The 20,803-nt window shown below is 41.9% G+C and overlaps 1 protein-coding gene across 1 annotated transcript in view; it reads left to right on the top strand.

Moving 5' to 3' along the window:
- Positions 1-20,803, top strand: part of TMEM167A (transmembrane protein 167A) — a 141,590-nt gene that overhangs the window by 53,647 nt on the left and 67,140 nt on the right. The window contains exon 2 of the mRNA XM_086962993.1: positions 8,914-9,023. Within this exon, the coding sequence (XP_086819119.1) occupies positions 8,914-9,023 (110 nt within the window). The remainder of the gene's footprint in view (positions 1-8,913; positions 9,024-20,803) is intronic.

The raw sequence follows: 20,803 nt of genomic DNA, 5'->3' as shown, positions 1-20,803 counted from the left end.
GAACCCCAGGTAAACACTCAAGGTGGTACTCAAAATCCACAGCAGACATGAAACGTAGGCTCTTCAAATGTAAACATATCCAACCCCTGTGTACCAGATCAGCCAAACTATTAACAATATCTTCCATTCCAAAGTAATGTTCGACTACAACGATAACATTCTAGGTCTCCGAACCATCTCAGTATACAAGACCATCCTCTTTTGGACCTATTCATAAAAATTGGCATTTAAACCATCCTCTCGAGAATAATTCGAAGAACATCTTCTATCATATTTGATGTGCTTGGGAATATTTTATAAGAAGCGCAGATTATTCACAACAGCTTTGATGGTAGCCACTCTAAACCTCAAAAACTATACCTGTGTCTAAACCCCCTTGGATATACCCAAACGCATGTCCCTTTTTCTCCTCCACAAGGACACACTCCTCTTGATTACTCCTCACCCCATTACATCCCACCCCCTTTCCAGCCCCTTTACCCTACTTGCCTCTTTCTGCCTTTTCCTTTTTTTCTCCGACTTTCTATTTACTCTTTGCCTATATCTTTCAAACATCAAATTGTGGGCTATAAAATAACATTGCCCAATATTGTCTATTTTTACGTTTATTCTTAGGGTCCAAGACTCATTACCCAAGTGTAACAAATTTATTGTCATATTGTCATATTGTCACGATGAGCTATAAACGGTATTGATATGTTATTTGTTGAAAACCCGTTGTAGTGCAGCCCATTTGAGCTATCTTTCTCTTCTATAAATAAAAACGAACTTATAGAAATGTTCTTGCTCAGAAAGACTAGTATTTTGTAAAATGTGTACATTTCACTTCTATTGCGTATCAGGCCTTCCCCGATATAAAATCCCTGTCAGAGGTTAGTATTCCCCCCCCCCCCCACCAACCCCCCAACCCTCCAACCCCCCTATAAGCCTGTTAGACCAATGTGCTTGCACCTATAGCATCTGCTTATCCAGATCGGATTTCTGATTCCGGCTAGTTTATAATTTAATATTTCATGAGTGCAGCTGCTTAAAGAGATTACATGTTGTAATAGCAATAAGATGCAGACCAGCTCATTTATTAACACGCTTATTACAGTACCCATGTGGCTTTCTTTACCCAGGAAGTACGAGTCGCTGGAAATTGTGGTGCATATGTGAGGCATTAGACGCCGTGATGAAAGGTACCCAGTGGCAGTTCATTTGAAAGAACTGCAAAATAGTGATGACAGAATGCTGCGATTTCCTGGGTTACTCAAACCTAATGAACATCTTGCAGATATAATCGGAAACTGAAATAAAAACAAGGAAAGGTCCAGATTGTTAGTTTGTTTTCGACCTTGCATGCTAACAGACTTAAAAATGATGAAGGGCTGTTCTTATTTCTGTAGATATTGAGAATGTATATAATCTGAGTTATTTACATTAAGGTGGGAGATATAAATTCACATGTCTAAAATATGAAGTACATTGTTGAATATGACAAAGCACAACACAATGTAAAGATATTGAATCTACTTTCAGGGCCTAATTACAAGTGCCTAATAAAGGTATTTATTGCACCTGGGAAAAACTGACGCCCCCGGAATTCGTCGAGTTCAATGAACATAAAGTGACAGTAGATATCAGTTTTATTGTAAACCCTTCAAAATGTGTGCAACCACCATAGCCACACACTTTTCTTTTAATCAAGGTCACATATCTGCATCAGATGATCTTATGTATTGGGCCAATAAAAATAGGTGTTATACCGGAACATCTATCAGTGAGGAGCGCATACTCGTATTATACTATAAAGTGATAAAATGCCTACCGACATTTCTGGATGGTGATTCCCAAATCAGATAAATGTCATAATGAATTTAAAATATGAATAACAAAGGAAGCACTATCAATAATCACTTATGACTTTGTAAGGTATGTCTATTACACCTTTGGACCCTGATTACAATCTGGACGGAAGATGTAATCCCCTGCATACTGGTCGGAATTACAAATTCTGCATACTTTATCACACACCTCTGTTCGGCTGTCGCATACTCCCATTTTTTTATTGGAGCTTGTGCTGCAACCGTAAACCGGCCATAGCACAAGCTCCCGTAGAGAAATGGGAGTCTGTGTAATTTCCTGCACCGTGTTGCAGGCACCTAACAGTGCAGGGGTTCACAGCCCCAACCGGAGGGCCTGTGGGAAGTGGGCCCTACTAGTGCCCCCCTGCGAGGGGCCCCCAAAAGCACTTTCCGAAAGCAAATCCATGTCGGAAAGGCCGACAAACATTTGCTCTCGGAAAGTGCCATCATAATCCCGAAGGCGGAAACACCTTCCTCACGAGATTATGTGGCCCTTCCGACTGGCCAACAGGCTCCAGGAGCCCGTCTGAAGTCAGACGGATTTACCGACCAGTTTGAATTCCGACCGCCATGATTGTAATACGGGGTTTGAAGTCAAACTAGGGATGTCTGTCGGAAAGGCTTTCCGACCGACATCCTAATTAGCTCCTTTTTATTTTATTTATTTATTTAAATTAGCCCCTTTTTATTTTATTTATTTTTATTTATAAAAATTTTATATAGCGCGAACAAGATCCCGAAGGATATCCGAGCGCTTTACAATAGGCAGAAAGAAAGAACAAGGGGGTAGTATAAACACCAATTGGGAAACAGCAGCAAAAAAACAAAACAAAAAAAAAAATATATATATATATATATATATATTTCCAAAAGTCGTCGTTACATCATCTGCTTGCCGCAGAACAACGAAAGGAGCGAGACCACCACGTAAGTGCAGTTTCTTCAGTGTCTTTTATTCGTGCCCAAATCCAAGCCTGCAAACCACCATACAATCTGGACGGAAGATGTAATCCCCTGCATACTGGTCGGAATTACAAAATATATATATATATATATATATATATATATATATATATATATATATATATATATATAATACAGTAAACCGGTGTACACGTGAAAACAAAAACCAGTTGAGATGATCCATTGTAGCTGGAGGTACCATGGTGAAAAGAACAAAGTCAGACTAATTGGGTGTGCCTCCTCCTCTTACGGTAATATTTTGCACATTAGGAATCTTTTGGATTCCAATTTGAACGCCGTCGTCGAGGAGAGGCTGCGTACTTCAGGTGGCAGAGTTCCATATCTTTGGGGCAGCACCAGAGAAGGCTCAGTGACAAGTTCTCTTTTTGTTAAGGACAAGAGGTTTCAAGAGGAATGTAGAGGCGCTTCTTGATGCCCTCTAACCAGCATATTTCTTACCAGATTTTCTGAACACCACCAGTCAACGTAATGATTGCCTTTTTATTTCTCAGGTATGATTGGCAAAGCCATTTGCAAGTTTAAACCTGACTTACAACTATAGATGTCTTGGTTTACAACTGCAGAGCATCCACAAAGGGTGACCCTGACGTTGCAAATAGTTTTGCTCGTGAACAAGACGATGGAACATTATGGCATGATAGTACGTGTTGGTAAAAGTGTCATAAAGTCCGATCCTCATTGTAAAATGTCCGCAGGTCAACCCGGCCATACCTTCACCGGGGAAAAGCGCTGCAACTGGAACATGATTATTTTAAGCACCAAAATCCAAACTATTCCAAACTATTGGGGGAAACTCAGAACAGGTATATTTTGGAGAACATTTTTGAGAAAAGGTACATGTTTGAGAACATTGGATTTTCCCGCTAAACTAATCTGAACCTCTGCCCAATTTTGAGTTTGTGTCTTAAACGTTTTCTCAGCCAATGAGCTATTAGCTGAAAATGATATTCCATTTGATACCTGCGAGTCTGATTTGCTAACACTTTGCAGACATGGAGCAGTTGATGGACACTGTAAGATATGGTTTGTAAGCCCATGATTATAGGTTGCAGCCACAGCCATCAGGTTCTTCCAAGTGTTCATAAGCATATTGGGCGTATTCACTCTCCATCTCATCCATGTTGTTGAAACATTCATGCTTTGGTATAAGCACTCTTGATCTGAAGTCCAAGTGACCCAGAGCAGATGCTTCTTTGAGCAGTGCGGTGTTTTCTGTTGCGCTTCAAAATGCTCTAATTGTCTTGTGTACAATCAAGGCCCCATCCTTTCTATAATACAACCCATCATTGCAATAAAGCTAGGTTTGTACTGTATTCATATCCTTATATATACCGAGTTCTGCATGGTCTTTTAAATCAGGACTTATCATTAGTTTGCTTTATGTTTATGAAGATCTTAAATGGATATATAGCTGTAGCAAAAATAACAACAATAGTTCAATTGCCTCTGGTTTGTAATGCGTTGGAAGCCCAGTAGTACCTCCTTTAATGTAAGCTTTATTGCCTTCTCATGGGAGCTAGCCCCGGAAACTCCTATTTTATATCCTGCTGATCAAGAGTCAGAAACCCCACTCAGAGGCTCACGGGCAAGAAGGAGCTACTGGGTCCAACAGTGGTGGTTAAGGCCTTTTACTCCTTACGTCTTGAGTCCAGTTCTGAGCAAATGGGCAAGTACAGCTTCAGCACTTGACTCGATTGCAGTGCGGGTTGAGCAGTCTTAGGGCTCGCCAGGAGGATGTCTGTATAGGGTAAACACAGGCTCACAACTCAAAATAAATCCAGCAACCCCAATAAATGATTGTCCATTCAGATACTTTATTTTATATAAAAGTAGTATTTATTTATGAACACAAAGTATAATACTGCCCATCACAAATAATAAACAGCCTTTTTAAAGTTGTACCACTGGTATTACACTGGTCAGCTTCTCCATTCCCACCTTCCTGACTAATGAGAGTTGTTATTCCTCAGTTACATGAGGTGACATCCAAGCTAGGCCCCTGTAGCAAGTCCAAGCCTTAGATGTTCCCTATGGCTTGATAAAATTCAAAGCGTCCCTGCACCACAGACGGTCAGATGATGTTCCCTCCCAGAGGTCCAGCTGCATGGTATTCTGTCTTACCCATCCTTGCTTTAATGGCGGTTTGGAGTCTCCCAGCGTGTGTCGTTGGCCTTGCGGTGAGTCGAAATCTGAACACTGTGATCGAAAAGGCAAGCATTCACGATACTCTTATGGTCACATGGTAAGCCTCTCTAAGTCCAGTAGCAGGACTTTGGGTGATGCTTGATTTGGGTAGTTGAATCGTTGCTCTCATACCATATGGGGATTATAACAGCGCATACAAGGCAACCACCCCTTCAGGTCACAGCACTGCATAGGGCGACTGCCCTTTTCCTTATCAGTGATGCAGTACGGTGATGGCCCTCAGTCTTCACTGCTTCCCCCACCTGGCATACGGGGTCGCAAGCAGCAAAAATAAAGCAACGGCCCTCTTTGAGCCAAAGCACTGCAGAAGGTCATGGCCATTCTCTTGTAAAGGGTCTGCTCCAGAGTGGTGGTGCTAATTCATAACTGTGGACCCCACCTGGCATCCAAGGATCACTACAGTGCACATGGGTGGAAGGGCCTGATCGATGCTGCGGTCCAGTCTTCTCAGCGGCTCCCACCTGACATACGGGTTAGTCAACCCAGTAAGTGCGCTCTTTTCGACAGACCAGATTCACACACTCCGCTTACCAGAATCCAGTCGGCAGGATCTCCACTGGACTATGGTCCCGCCATGTGATCTCCTTCTCACAGTCCCAGGCAGAAGCTGGTGTCTTAGGTTCCATGGCAAGTGATCTTGAGTCTCTTGAGTGATGCACCCTCACCCAGCAGACTGGCAGACCCTCCGACTCCAGCCCTGGTCACAACAGGAAGTACATGTGTTGAGCTTCTCCACATGCAGATTTAGTTAGACAGTTTGGAAGTCTCAAGCTCCCCTCTTTTTAATCCTCTTTCAGACGCAATGTGATTTTATGTCTGTCTTTAAAGTTCATGTTCTAGGGATTAACCACTTTGAAATGCCCGCTCCTCTCGTGGATCACACATGAATGTAGCTTCCCTGATATTTGTTTATAAATAAATTACTAAGGCCCCAGTTGCACTCTGTATGATTTTTTTATTAGCCCCATGTTCTTCCTCAGATGTGTTCAGGCTCTTTAGAGCAGGGACCTCTTTCAGATGCAAAGAGCCCTTTTGAAGTGTACTGAAGAGCCTTCTCATCCTTCGGTGTATGTTGCAGCCAGATCTCAAGAATACAGCAATCCACAACCTGGTCTTGGGGCACCTCTACCTCCACAAGCTCCTCCAGCAACCCCTGGGCGTCCCAAAATGAAACCATAGAGACTTCCGTGAATGGTGCCCTTCACAACTACACAATACATCCTTGCACGCATACAGACCACAAACACACACGGGCTCTCGTGTAATGTACCCTGCCACAGGTAAGCATAAGCCCCACTGGAGACACACGTGTTAACTTACATGTGTTGCACCCTTCACAGGACACCTCGTGTAAGAAAGTGGGTTCTGGTTGGTAGATGTGTGTTGCCTGTCCAAGCAGGAACAAGTACTCTAGCCAGGGTAAGCTAGATAAACACCAAAAGATAGCCTGTGCTCATCCTCTGGTTGCTTGGCATGGAGCAGTCCGGCTTATCTAAAGAGTCAATGTGTAAAGTATTTGTGCAACACACAGTAACAGAATGAAACCACCACAAAAATACTCCACATAGAGTTAGAAAAATATATATATATTTTTTTTTTTAGAAAAACAAGACCAAAACGACAAAAATCCAATTAGTAGAACCGGAGTTCTGAATTTGTGAAGATTAAATCAAAATGGAGTGCGTAGAGTCCTAAAGCTACTACCAGGGACAACTTGTCACACTAGACCGGGGTAAATCCAAATTTCAGGCCGACAGCGATGGAGGGCAGGCCAGCTTCAAGACTCATGCATGTCCAGCTGTAAAAGTAACTTGTATAGAGGAAGCGTCAACCTCAAGGCCCCGATGCAAGGATACAACACGCTTGATTGGACTTCAACACCTGGTGCACCTCCAAATGCTTTATTCAGAATGATTACACTCGTTCAGGTCCTGCTGGAATGCACTCCCGGGAACTTGATGGTGTCCCAGGACTACTACTGCGCCTTCACTCCTGTAAGAAATACCTCCATTTTGTTGTGGTTCAGTCCTCTTCCAATTCGCTTTTCTGCCCTTCTGCCTTACATCCTCCCCTTAGGTCTTAATGAAGGTGGTGTCAGTTTTTGTGGCACATCTTCACTAGTCAGGGATATACATGTTTCTGTAGTGCTAGTGACTAGCTGCTGAAGGTGAGTTTGCCTTAGAGAGTCTGAGACCACCTACAGGCACCACCAGGCAACTATATTACATGGGGTGCTCCATCACCAAACCCAAATCCCATCACAGGCCTGTGTAGACGATTCCCTTTATCAGGGCCGTTCACTTTTAAGGCCTGTCTGCCTCAGCAACGAGTCTGGGTTATTCAGACTATGATCCTGATGTTTCTGGCAAAGCTGCTGTTTCTGCCTTGATAGTTCTGAGACTTGGGCTTTTGTCATTTTGCATCTTTCTGGTGTCTTATTACCATTCAACCCCTGCAATTGAATCTGCAGGATCCATCAACATCTCGGCAGACAAACTCAGCAGCCGCCATTGTGCCAATTACAGATTTTGTTTGCACGAGGTGACGCAGAATATCATTTCCCAGTGGGGCGCACCCTTAGTACGCCTATTGCAAATTCCCAAAACAGTCAGTGCCCAGTCTTCTGCACTCTAGAGGTTCCGTTTCCAGAGTTCCCAGGAGATATGTTTGGTTGGATTCCAGTCTCCTATACGCAGATCCACTTTTGTCACTGAGTTTCAGATCCAGTCTAGTCCCTGGGAAGGTACAGAAGATGCAGACTGTACAGTTAGACAGAGTGCTGACCAGAAAGAGCATCACCGTAGCTAAGTAACTGATTTGATTGGTAAAAGTGCTTTGTGTTATTTGAGTGGCTTGGATTTAAGCTTAGGTAGCAATTCCCCAATGATGCACAACAGAGAATAATGTATGATGGAGCAGCAATGCAAATATAGCATTACTGAATAGTTCACAAACATGTAATGGACTGAGGTCTGTTATCATTGCCGTTTGATTGTGGGGTAGATTGTTTCAGATGTTTCAGAATGAATCTCACTCATAAGGTAGACAGGTGTGGCATGTTCTGAACACGCACAAGGTAATCAGAAACTTGCAGAAGTACCCTGGATCTTGCAAGTCTTTGCCGGTGTTGACGCAGGAAGGTAGTCCTGCTGAAATGATTGTATTTCCTGGGTGCCTACAAGTCGTTCAAGGCTGCTTTCACCCGATCCCTCTAAGTGTGTGGGCGACCTTGGATAGTATACCCGCAGGGTTGGCTGGGGGTGGTAAGAGAGAAAAGGTGAAATTGAAGAAGGTGAAGTGATGTTATGTGGACTGAGGCCATCTGATTCTCAAACTTAAAATGCATCCGCCGAACGACCACCATCTCGCTTGGGCTCTTTAAATATTTTCAGTGCATATTAGTAGTAAAAATATATTTTTATAAATCTATCCGTAGCACAATTTTTGTGACACGTTGAGTGACAAGAGGACGATTTTACTGATGTTTCCCAGGTCACTTAGGATGTTTGGATACATTTAGAGCAAGTTGCAATGGCAAACAAATGTTGTTTCATTGCACCTTTTTAGGAGCACCAAGCTTATACTTCAAAAAGAAACAAATTATTACATAGAATAACTGTTTAAATGTAGCTTCAGCAGCGAGTTTGAACGTGTTCTTTTCTATAAAGTTGAATAGTCGGTTCTGCGGCTACATCATCTAGCAAACTGGTCTTGTGGTTTAGAATTTGTTCTTACAGAACTGAGGGCTGCGTTTTGTTCTGCAGGTTATAAAGTAAGTACACTCTGGAGTCATAGCCATCAAGTTGATTGACTAATGAGTGAGTAAGATATACATTTGTATTAACCGTTTCAAATTATTTTTCTTTTCTTTTTCTAGTCTGCCATATTTAATTTCCAGAGTCTGCTGACGGTAATCCTTCTGCTGATATGTACCTGTGCCTATCTCCGAGCCATGGCGCCTAGCTTACTGGACAAAAACAAAACTGGGTAAGTAGTTAGGTGGGCAGCCAACGCATGCTAAGCCTACACTCCCAACAATATGCGAGTTACAAATCTGCATCGCCCATGTATAGACTATTTGCGCCTGTCTGATGAAAAGTAAACAGAAGTCTGAAAATGATTCCGAGCAACCCTTTCTTTCAGAATATCACTGAATCTCCTGTTTACAGAACATACAAACATATTGTATTTGTTACGTCTGTGCACGGACACAGTAGTTCGCAGGTACATCGCTAGGCTCCAGGTACATTTACCTAACTGCTTTCTTATCCAACCCATGGTAGCTAATGCTTTCTTTACTCCCTATTGTTGTGGTGCGGGGACACGTGTGTATTTCGATTAATTGCAGTTCTTTGCGATCCAAAAGTGAGCTGTTGCGAGAGGTGCATTAAGATTTCAATATGTGTCCTAATGTATTATCGTAAAGTTGTATTTCTTAAATGTGACCATAAAATGAAACTGTTGGGCACCACAGTGATAATTTGTGCCTCATGTTGGGCACCACATTAAGCTTAATGTGCCTAATTTTAAACTTCAGAGTTTCACAGCAAAAGAAACAGACGGATTTCTTTATTCGAGTGTTTACTTGATGCCTTTGTCAATATTTGCACAAAGGTACTGCCCGTTGCACTGTTTTGTAGCACGCATGTGAGAGCATATTCATCCAACACTTTCAAAGCAATAGATGTTTTATTGAATTAATCAATCGCTAATCTATATGACGGAACTGCTGCAAAGTTATTTGCTAGCTAAAAAAGTGGGGGGTTTATGCACCCCTTTGACATCTTCTGGTTCCTTTCCTGTGATGGGGTCAGCGGAATTTGGCAACTGGTGGACACTTTCTACTCTCCAAGATTGCAGATTATCAGATTTGCATTTTAAGAACTGTGTTAATCACACTGGGTAGACTGTGGTTCAACATGCGTGAAGTGGGGCCTTGTTGGCCAGGGGAAAGTGATTGCAATATGTGTTGCTTATTCAAGAATTATTGTTATTGTTTATAGGCCCCCCCCCAGCCTATGCCCCTTTTTCCCCTCGCCTTGAGCGAGCAGGTAGCGGATTTAGCTACGAAATACTCTAATCTGCTTCTAATTGGCGATTTTAATTATTGGTTTGGCGATCCGCTAGGCGGCCCCCACTCCCTTGAATTCACTAACCTTCTCACGAATCTTAATTTAACGCAATATCTTCTAAAACCCACTCATCAGAAAGGTCATATATTGGACCAAATTTGGACTAAAACCCCGATCATCTCTGCCTTAACAGTACTACCATGTATATGGTCGGACCACTTTTTGGTCTCATTTTAACTAACGCTGCCTATAAGAACTAAGTCCCCCTTAGCCGAAGGTGGCACAGTCAGATGTTGGGGCGCTATTGATAAAGCAGAATTCTTGAATATGTTAACTAGCTCTACTCCTTGCTCGGTGCAGGATGTAGATCTTCAGGAATCTCAGATCGCATCTTGGCTAATCGCAGCCAGTAACCATTCTGCTCCCTTAAAAAAAATCAGAATTAATCGTAAGGCTGAAGCCCACAAATGGTTCACCAAGGAATTGAAAGAAATGAAATTGGCACTTCGACAAAAAGAAAGGAAATGGAGAGGGGGCTATGACCCAGGGGACAGGATCCTCTATAAACAAGAACAGGTCAAATATAATAAAGCTATTTAAGCAGCAAAGGTTGTACACTTCTCTTCGAGAATTCTTACCTCTTCCAACAAATCGAAAGAGATCTTTTCAATAGTGGATGAGCTATCCAACCCGGATAGACTGTCACTTAAACCCACTCCCTCTCCCGAGCTAAGTGACAAATTGAACTCTTTCTTTTTGGATAAAATTACAGCCATTAAAGCTAGTATCATATGCCCCCCATCAACTAAGCCACCGAAGGACACTATCATGAACAACTCTATCATGGACATTTTCCCCTCAATTAGTGAGGAAACATTTTTTCTTTTACTGTCCAAAGTAAAATCTGGCTCTCCTCGGGACTGCTGCCCACCATATATATTGAGGGAGGTTTTTTCTTCCTCCCCTCAACCTGCTCTGTCTTTGCTCAATTCATCAATCTCTCTAGGATGTGTCCCCAGATCATTTAAGGACGCAATAGTGGTTCCTTTGCTGAAAAAGATCGGGCCGACACTTCAGAACCCTCCATCTATCGCCCGATCTCTCAGCTCCCTTACCTAGCCAAGGTATTAGAGGCACATGTGGCAAAGTGTATGTCCGATTTCATGGAACACACTGGACATCTAGACTCCCATCAGGCCGGCTTTCGACCGGGTCATTCTACAGTGGCAGTCATTCTACCAGTCTTGGACGAGCTCCGAAGGAAGGTTGATGCAAGCATCCCCCAAGCACTGGTCCTTTTAGGTCTGTCTGCCGTGTTCGACACGGTGGACCATACCATCTTGGTGGACCGTGTCGGACGGGCAGGCTTTCAGGGCACTGCCCTGAAATGGATCACCTCCTTTTTGGAGGATCGTACGCAGGCAGTTCGTTTATCCACCTTCACTGCCCCCAGGCTGAATACCACCTGCGGAGTCCCACAGGGATCCTCCCTGTCCCCACATCTATTCAACCTGTACCTCCTCCCCTTAATCAAAGCTTTAAAACAGAGACAAGTATCCACATTTAACTATGCGGATGATTTGCAGCTGTCTTTTACTATTGATAACTCCACTAAGTCCATCACCGATTTCCAGGAAACTATGGTATTCATCCGTCACTGGATGGACCATAACCAGTTGAAACTAAACCCTGGGAAAACGGAGGTGCTATTGATAGGAGATAGCTGCATGCACTGGGGCCCCCACTATTGGCCCACAGAACTTAGTCCTCTGCCCAAACCGGCCTCTGCTGTAAAAAGTTTAGGGGTGAACATCGATCGCGATCTTTCGCTAAACACCCAAGTGGGTTCAGTGGTATCGAAGTGTTTCTTCCAGCTACGTAAGATTCAGAAGATCCACCATCTGCTTACCCAGGCAGCATTGATCCAGGTTGTGATAGGAGTCGTCCTGTCTCACCTGGACTATGCTAATTCTATCTACCTGGGTCTTCCTCTGTATCCGATAAAGAGGCTCCAGTTGGTACAGAACCAGGCCGCGAGATTGATCTTCCAACTACCCAAATGGCAATCGGCCAAACCCCTACTAAAACAACTACATTGGCTCCCATTGCTTCAACGGTCAACCTTCAAAACTGCCTGTTTAACATTTAAGTCCCTGAACTGCTACAGCCCCATTTTCATTAACGATCTGATAATTAGGCACATCCCCATTCATGATCTCCGTTCCAAACATCAAAACCTGTTTGTGAGCGCCAGGTTTAAGAAAAAGCGATATGATGGCCGACGCTTTAGATTCCTGGCGCCACAACTTTGGAACACGTTGCCATTTGAGATCCGTTCCTGCTCTGAGCTACTTCAGTTCAGAAGACAACTTAAGACCTGGCTGTTTACACAGGCACATAAATGAACCAAAGTGAATTAGTCTCCGTCCACACCCTACTCTGATCAGCGCCATGAAACCTTGGTCTACGTGCGCTTTACAAATGGGTTAAATAGAAATAGAAGAAAGGCTTCCCTCAAGAAAATGATCTTGATAGCATTCCTGAAGGGGGGATGCTGGGAAGTGCATCGAGGAGATGCCCTGCACTATAGTGTTTATTATATCTTGATTCTTCCCTTCCAGTTCAGCAGGCATTCTTAGTCTGGTACTGCTTGATCTGGAGTTTTTACCATAGGGCCAGTTTCTTTGTGTTCAAATGCTTTTTATCAGTTATTTTCATAATCTACACAATACAGTGAATTAAACAAAGAAACAGTTTGTACTTTACAATAAACCCGGAGTATAATAATATTGTCCTGAGAACAATTCGAAAAGGAATAGATGCAAAAAAGACAGGGATGAGAGGATGAAGGTAGGTACTAGAGAAGTTAAAGTAAGACGAAGAAAAAGAAAATGTGGTCCTACATACATATGAACATTTCGTTTTTAGTGCGCACAGTTGAAAAGAACAATAAGTAGTCAGTTACGCAAATAAACAAGTGCGAGTAAGCGAATTATTTGTTCCCTATTAGGTGCATCGTTCAGTAAGTGAAGAAATAGTTAAGATGGAATAAATATTACAGATTGTTGTGTTGAGCCAAAATGTGAGAGCTGTGTTTCTAGGGTGGTTTAAATGATAGAGTAGCTGCGTCAAGCGAGTCCCACATTGCTCTATTGGGAGACTGCTGGGGTGTGAGTTGTGAGGAGACATTGTCTACTCCTCTAAGAAACAAAAGCCATTCTCGCCACATATGGAAGGACACAACACTTAAATTCTTCCAATTGGAGAGAATCAATTTATAGGTTAGTTTTAACATTGTCTATGAGATTCTTATCTGTTTCCTGTGATAGTTGACAGAGTATTCTATAAGAAAATTGAAGAGTGGGGGTGATGCCCATGGTATTTCTAATAAAATCAAAGATGCTCTTCCAGTACTGTTGAAGTATGGGACAGTAAAAGAACATGTGTGCAAAGTCTCCATTATGTTCACCGCAGTTCCAGCAGTTAGGGTCTTGTCATAGTTTGAGTTTGTGCAGTTTTACGGGGGTCCTGAAGGTTCTATTGATGAGCATGCATTTAGTCTGGAACAACATGGGTGATAATTTATTCAAACATCTAGAAGTCTTTGTCAACTAATAGGTATTGCTCTTGCAAGATTTAGAAGGGGAGTAGAGCGGTCTTAGCATATAAGTGTTTGACCAGATTTCTTTCTTTCTTAGACTAATCAGACCATAGAGATGGCCTTCTGTTGATTTAAATTTTCGGGTTGTGCCAGAGGGAGGAGAAAGTGGAATTTCGAATTCTTGTTGTAGTGTAGTAGTCCAGTCTTACAGCTTTTTTGGTATTATTTGTGATGTATTTAGAATGAGTAGGGTGAAAGATTTTCATCTTTAGATATGTAACAATCTGTTTACCTTGTAGTAATGACTTTAACAACTTGACCCACGCCGGAGTATAATCAGAATTGTTAATGAACTATTTAATGCCTTGTTTAAACAAGAAGGTAGTTTGATAGTTCCTAAAGCTACGGATTCTGATACCCCTTAATTATTTGGGTAGTCTAAGTTTTTTTTTGCGAGATTCTTTTTTATTTTTTATTTTGCCATAAGAAGTTGTTAAATATGGTGCCAATTTCGGGAAGAAAGTCATCAGGAATTGTCAGTGAGAGCATACTAACTAGATATTTCGCTATAGAAGTGATCATAATTTTTAGAGTTTCAGCTCTCCCCTCCCACGAAAGGAATTTGGATGACCAATTATCTAGTAATTTATTAATCTTCTTGAGTGTGATCGGTTTGTTGTGTTTAATGGTGTCTGAGGTTATTGGAAAATTCGATCCCTAAATATATGATTTAATTAGGTTGCCATGCAAGGTTAGAGTTTCCTATAATTTCTTTAGAACCATGGCTATTTAGAAGTTTGACCTCAGATTTGTCTTTATTGTGCGAATAGCCCAATACCAAGGAGGGTACTGTGATTGATGTCATTAAGGCAAAAATGGAGGAGGAAGTGTCTTCTGTGACTGTTACGATGTGGTCTGCATATACTCCTGTATTTTCCCTCCGGTTATGAAGCAATGGTTCTAAAGCAAGGAGAAAGAAGACAGTGAAAGTGGGTGTCCCTGTGTAGTCCCTTGCTCGTGCTCCCAGCTCTAACCTTAGCTACTGGTTTTTAGTCTAACACCATTATCATTTTAAACAATTGTTCACCCAAATAAAAAAATGTAAGGACAGAGTTTAAATAGTACAAATCTACCTTATCAAACGCCTTTTCTGCTTATAGCATGATGACTACAGTGGGGCTGAGCATGGTTTTGGCTTTCTTGATGGCGTGGCATAGTATTCCTGCATTGTCATTGGATAGTCTATTTTTTAAGAATCCAATTTGTGATGGGTGTATGAGTTCAGATATGTATTTTTGTAGTGTATTGGAAAGTATCATTGCATATATTTTTTGTTGGGGGGGGGGGGAGCACTTTTCTATGAACAATATACACAAGCCAGCTTGGTCCCCTGCACTGTCAGGGATTCTAAAGATATGAATGTTTCCCCTTCTGTTTCTGTCCTCTAGTGCGGCCAACTCTTTGGTGAAAGACAAGTTTGTAGTGTTAAGCGATTTGACTGCTTTGTTGGATTTCACTTCGGATTTTTCTGGATTGCCGATTCTCTCTTCAGATTCGGCAACTATATTATTAATTTGTTTTATATCGATCTTGATTGTGTGTATTTCATTCTGCATTGTATCTGTCGGTTGTTTTGTGGATTAAGCCAGGTCATGGACCTCTGCCAATTTCTTGAGGATCATTCCCATTATTGCGCTTATGTCATTTTTTGGTCTCGCCTAGAGCGCAGCTGGCATGCGTTGCTCTAGGAGAGGGCTCTTGGAATCACTTCAGACTTCCAAGAGACTTCTCTGTGTGGGTGTGCCTCCTCCCACACATCCCATTGGCCTTTGCATGTGACTTTCAATAATTGAAAGCACGCAAATGGCAAAAGACGGGTGCTTGTCCCGCCTCTCCTCAAAACTTGCACTCCCATGGCCTGGGGCTCTGGAGCATGCTGGGTGCCATCTATTCTGGATGGGAAATGGCCACTACAACGCGGCCGTTTCCACGCACACGATAACACTCATGCATTACAACGCATGCGTGGTTACAACGAGAAGTCTTTACCACGCATACCTTTACTATGAAATACGTAGTAAAGGCATGTGTGCTAAAGTAAAAAAAAAAAGGGGGGGTTTGGGGAGGGTAAAAAGCGTGGGTTAAAGAAGAAATAAACGCACCTGTTTCTGAAAAAGATGTGAAGGCGATCAGCGTCATAAGAGGAAACAGAAAAAAACGTCTGCTTCCTCTTAATGACGTACAACGTCATCTCGGAAAAACAAGGAGAGGAGAGGTAAGGAGGAATGAGCGGGTGGTGTAGCGGAGAGTTAAATTAATAAAGTACTTTTTAAGGGTGAAAATCATTAAACTTGAACTGAAAATACCATTTACATGCATACTTTTACAATGAAAATCGTTGTAAAAGTAAGCGTGTAAAAGGTATTTTCGTGGTAAAGGATATGCGTGGTGATTGCATTCGCGTTGTAACGCATGCGTGATAAAGGCATGCGTTACAACGGAATGCGTTGTAAAATCATACAACCGTTCTGGATCAGGTTTTGATGGCAGCTGCATTCCTTACAGCTTGTGTGCGCGCACCACTCCAGGGCGCAGCACAGAGTATACCAGATGGAGTGTGGCTGTGAACTAACATGGGCGTTGAAGCGTACGGTGATAGTTACAGAGTATGTGGACACCACTGTAATAACAGAAGGTAAAGTCATTGACCTGAGTCAGTGAGAGGGATAACATTAGCAAATTGGGAATAATGGTTTGTTTGAGGTTGACATGGCAGAGGTGTAATAGAATGAGTAGCACACACGTCATTAAGCAGTTCCAGAGTGCTGAAGAAAGTGTCTGCAGATGTAAGCATGAGACGCACTGCGTGGGACAATGTTAGTGTGCTGTGAACTGGCTTTTGTAATAACTGGAGTGAACGAAATACAGCAGTGGGGCATTATCTTGAGGCGTGGAGTGCAGAGAGATTCTAGTTTCTGGATCACAGACACGGATCAAGACACAGTTGTCACGTAAGAAGCACTCCGATATGCAAAATTGTTTGCCACGCCCCCTTTAATTCTCTGGCGCTACTGCTAACCCTCAACCCGACTGATCGCCTCCTTCTTCCTCAGTGCTCCTCTCTGCTTCCTGTGTGACTGGTTATACCGTTTCTCGTTTGACTTCGCTTCGCAGATTACGCCAGGTCATCCAGGCTGCCATGCCCAAGTTCTGGGCTCTCCGTTTACTGACCACTGTGATTAGTTTCACTGATAGGCAACACAGTAATAAGCACCAGCATATATTATGAAGTTGTACCTATGAATGGTTGTGTGGTATGTCTTTAGAACTAAATCAGGGAAAAGGTAGTGGGGCATTGTACAGGGTCAACGAAAGGAAAGATTAACTGTCAAAAGGTGATTAGACAGGAGGCTGTGTTCTGATAGGTATGTTTGTGATATTTATATATCATGTAAATCTAGCCTAAAAGAAGCGGAGCTACTGGAATGTTGTATCCTTGGTAATCTAGATAGGCATGTTAACTTTAGTTTGGAAAGTATTCTATCTATTTCCTGTCTAGGATTTCTGTGTTTCATCCAATCTGCTTTCTGTCTGGGGTTCAATCCATCTACTTCTGTGTAAGGTTTTTATCCTGCCTTTCTATCTCGGAGGTGGGCTTCATTCTATCTGCTTCTTATCTGGGATTCTTCCCATCTGTGGGCTCCCTCTGCATTGTCACTGGGATTTGGGCCTCTTATGCTGCCCAGTGGGGTTCAGCCCCTTATGCGTCCTGCCCAGGGCACAAGTCTTAAACAAGCATTTGCAATGCAATATGTCTCGCAATTGTGCAAGTTTGAGCTATTGGCATTGTAAATGACAATGCCTTTTTTAAGTTTTGGTTTTTAAAACATACATAAATGCATTGTCATTTTCAATGCCAATAGCTTAAACTCGCGTGAATGCGAGACCTATTGCGTTGCAAATGCTTGTTGTTTTTAATAGGTGAGTCAGGGTTAGGGGGGATCTGCTTTTATTCTTTTCAGATTGGCTGTGGGGTTTTTCTTGGTTATTTTGTGCTCTGTGACCCCAAGTCTACAATTTAAAGTTAGAAGACATACATTTGACATTTATTTCCAAATCTAGCTCTCCATGTATCACATTGCAGCACTAGGCTGTGTTAGATTACCAAGTTGTGGTGGTAGCTATCAGTAGGACTGTAAATCACTGTGGGAGTATATGTGGTTAATAGAAAGTTGAGAGATTATACACCTTCACGTGCATGGTGAATCTCGTATTTCTCTATATTTATCTTCATAAGAGCTCATGGGTTTTCTATAAACCAACACATGTTTACTCAGGCACCCTGCAGGCAAACATTCTTAATTAGGTTGAGTTAAGGTGACCCTCTCACTCTTGTCATGGCGAAGTACAGAGCTGCTCAATTGCTGTTATATTAGCGAATTGTAGTTTGTTACCCATCCGTAGGTATTTATTTATTTATTTATTTATTTATTTAAACACTTGTTAAGCGCAGCGAAGGCCCGTGGGCATCTTGGCGCTAGTATTAGTTAAGTGTTTGTTCATAAAGGCAAGAGGCAAATAACCATGCAACCGTTTTGTCATTTTGTGCTTTATTTATTTGATTACTTTGTATTTCCCTGTGGGCTTGACACAGTCTTGCTCTGGGGCAAATGATCTGCGTTGTGCTGCCATAGTGCGGCTAGATTTCATTTAACGAATACTGACCAAAAGCAATTTTGGGGCAAAATTAGGGCAACATCGATTCAAAACCCCCCTGATGTGACTTGGAGTGAGTTGCAGTTCTGCTAGCCAATATTGGTCGATTGGTCTAATCAAAACCGCTGATAGAACCTGAGGTGAGTTACGGTTAGGCTAGCCAATAGCTGTCCGTTGCACACATTATTGAATGGCAATAAAGTAAAATGGAGAGCGACTGCGGACCCGCAGCCACAATCACAAGGCTGTCTGCTCTGGTCTGTTTGTGAAAATATTGCTCGGCCCCCCCAGGAGGTTATATTGCAGTATAGTGGGAAGACAAGCGGAAGTCCCAACACATTCAGGAAAATAAACCCTTTCGTGTATTAACCTATTGTATCTCTATATGCCAAGGATCTATTACCGATATACAATCTAATGCCAGGAGCACAATATAAAACATAAATCAAACATCAAACAAATCTTAAACAGTGTGTGAGTTTCTAAAAAAATCCAGTTTATTACAAATCAGTAAAAACAATGTTACAAGACATAATAATAGTGCCAAGAAAAACGAATACAATTGCAATATAAACTTAAAATCATTAAAATACACAGTTAAAAATTAGTCAGAAATTCACAGTTGTTGAGGTAGTCGGCGCGTTTCGGTGTATACGGATACCACCTTCTTCAGGACAAACAGTTTCTATATAAAAGAACATTACAATTAGATACACATCTTTATTCACAAAGTCTAGTACTCATTGAAAATACATAGTTACTGCTTGTACATGTTTGGGGCACATTTGTTTTAACACACACTAAAATGGGTAATTTCCCTTACTCAGAGAGCCATTCATATTGGTACTTTTCATAGGCATTTGAGATACAACAAGGTATACACGTGGATCTTTTCTTTGGTGTCATTTAGGTCACCAACTAGGATGCTTAGGAAGAAATTATCAAAAAGCATACCTGTGAAATAAAATTTACTTTTCTCCTTGTGTAAAATTAAGAAGGATGATCAGACCGGTGTCACTCCGGTTTGTAGGCTGCTGGTGTATTTAATTCCAGTGCAGGTTCCCTTTCTGTAAGAAATATAGGGTCCCAAGTGTGTATTATTTGGGATTGTCAAGATTGACTTTTCACATTCTACCCAATGGAAATAAATGGCCCACCTCTCTTTACCTTATATCCTCAGGGCCTTTGTATTTGAAGAGGTTGCTGGAGGGGTGCCACCGTATTAATCAATATCAGAACCCTGTAAGTGAATTAAGTTGTGGTATTAGATTACCTGGAAGAGACTATATTTTTTGTTGCTTTTACTCTCAGTTTAAGGATGGTTCTGTCACTATGTCCAAAATAGGCTCCTATTCAGTGAACTATTACCAGTGGCTAGAGAATATATTTATGCCACAGTTTCTATTGGGGGTTTCTTCCTGTGAATACCCTTAGACCTAATGTAATTTAACTCACCCGTGGCGTGGGATTATATGTCCCAACTTCGCAGTGCTACTTGATGCCTTTAATTCAGCAAACAGACTCCGACCACTTTGCAACACGGTCTTTTCTTCAATTTTTGACCTGTAAGGGGTTACATACCGAATATTGGTTCTTTCTTTGTGTGCGATAGGCTGCATTATTGTATAACACACTGGCTAGCTATTGTACTATTAAGCATATTTTATTTATGGCAGCCGTTAGGATCCTGTTAATTTTTGGAGCTCACTATGATTACTTCAGTAGGCTGATTTAATTGCCCCACAGTTCGTATTTGGGATAAACTTCATTTTTAGAAGCACTGTTGGGGCGCACAGTAATGGTTTGCTTTTAAATTTATAGGATATATGTCAAATGTATCCACTAAAACAAACACATTAAGTTTAACATTTTATTCTTATAGAAAAGGTGCAAGTTATCTAGCATTTGGTTTGACATTTTGTTCTTAAAGAGAAGGTGCAGCTTGTCAGGCTTCCTTTCCGGGTTAATTAACAAATTTGTACATTTATAAGCGCTTTATTTATGCTAAATGGTAGTTCTGGGGTTGTGCATTTGTAAGCGCTTTATTTATGCTAGACGGTGGTTCTGGGCTTAAAAGATAAGGTTGTGGGAGTGAGGCACTAAGATTGTATACCCCATCATAGGTTGCTGTATTGAGAGAGAGCAAGAGAGTTCTTGCTTACTTCAATCGTAACGTCGCTTTTGAAACTGAAGTCAGCAGGCAGATCTAGCCTCTGGGTGATCCGCCCGATCAGCCACACCATTTTGTTTCGAAGTATGTATTAGGTCTCTTAGTGTGATTGGAGCCAAACTTCACCTTAGACGATAGTTCCAATCAAGTTGTGGGGTGTAATACCTGTGAAATTGTTAGTGTTCCCCTGGGACGGAGCTGCAGATTC

This window comes from Lissotriton vulgaris, chromosome 3_1 (genome assembly GCF_964263255.1).
Source record: "Lissotriton vulgaris chromosome 3_1, aLisVul1.2, whole genome shotgun sequence".
Lineage (NCBI taxonomy): Eukaryota > Metazoa > Chordata > Amphibia > Caudata > Salamandridae > Lissotriton > Lissotriton vulgaris.
Note: the sequence above shows the minus strand (reverse complement) of the source record. Positions and strands in the feature narration are given on the sequence as shown.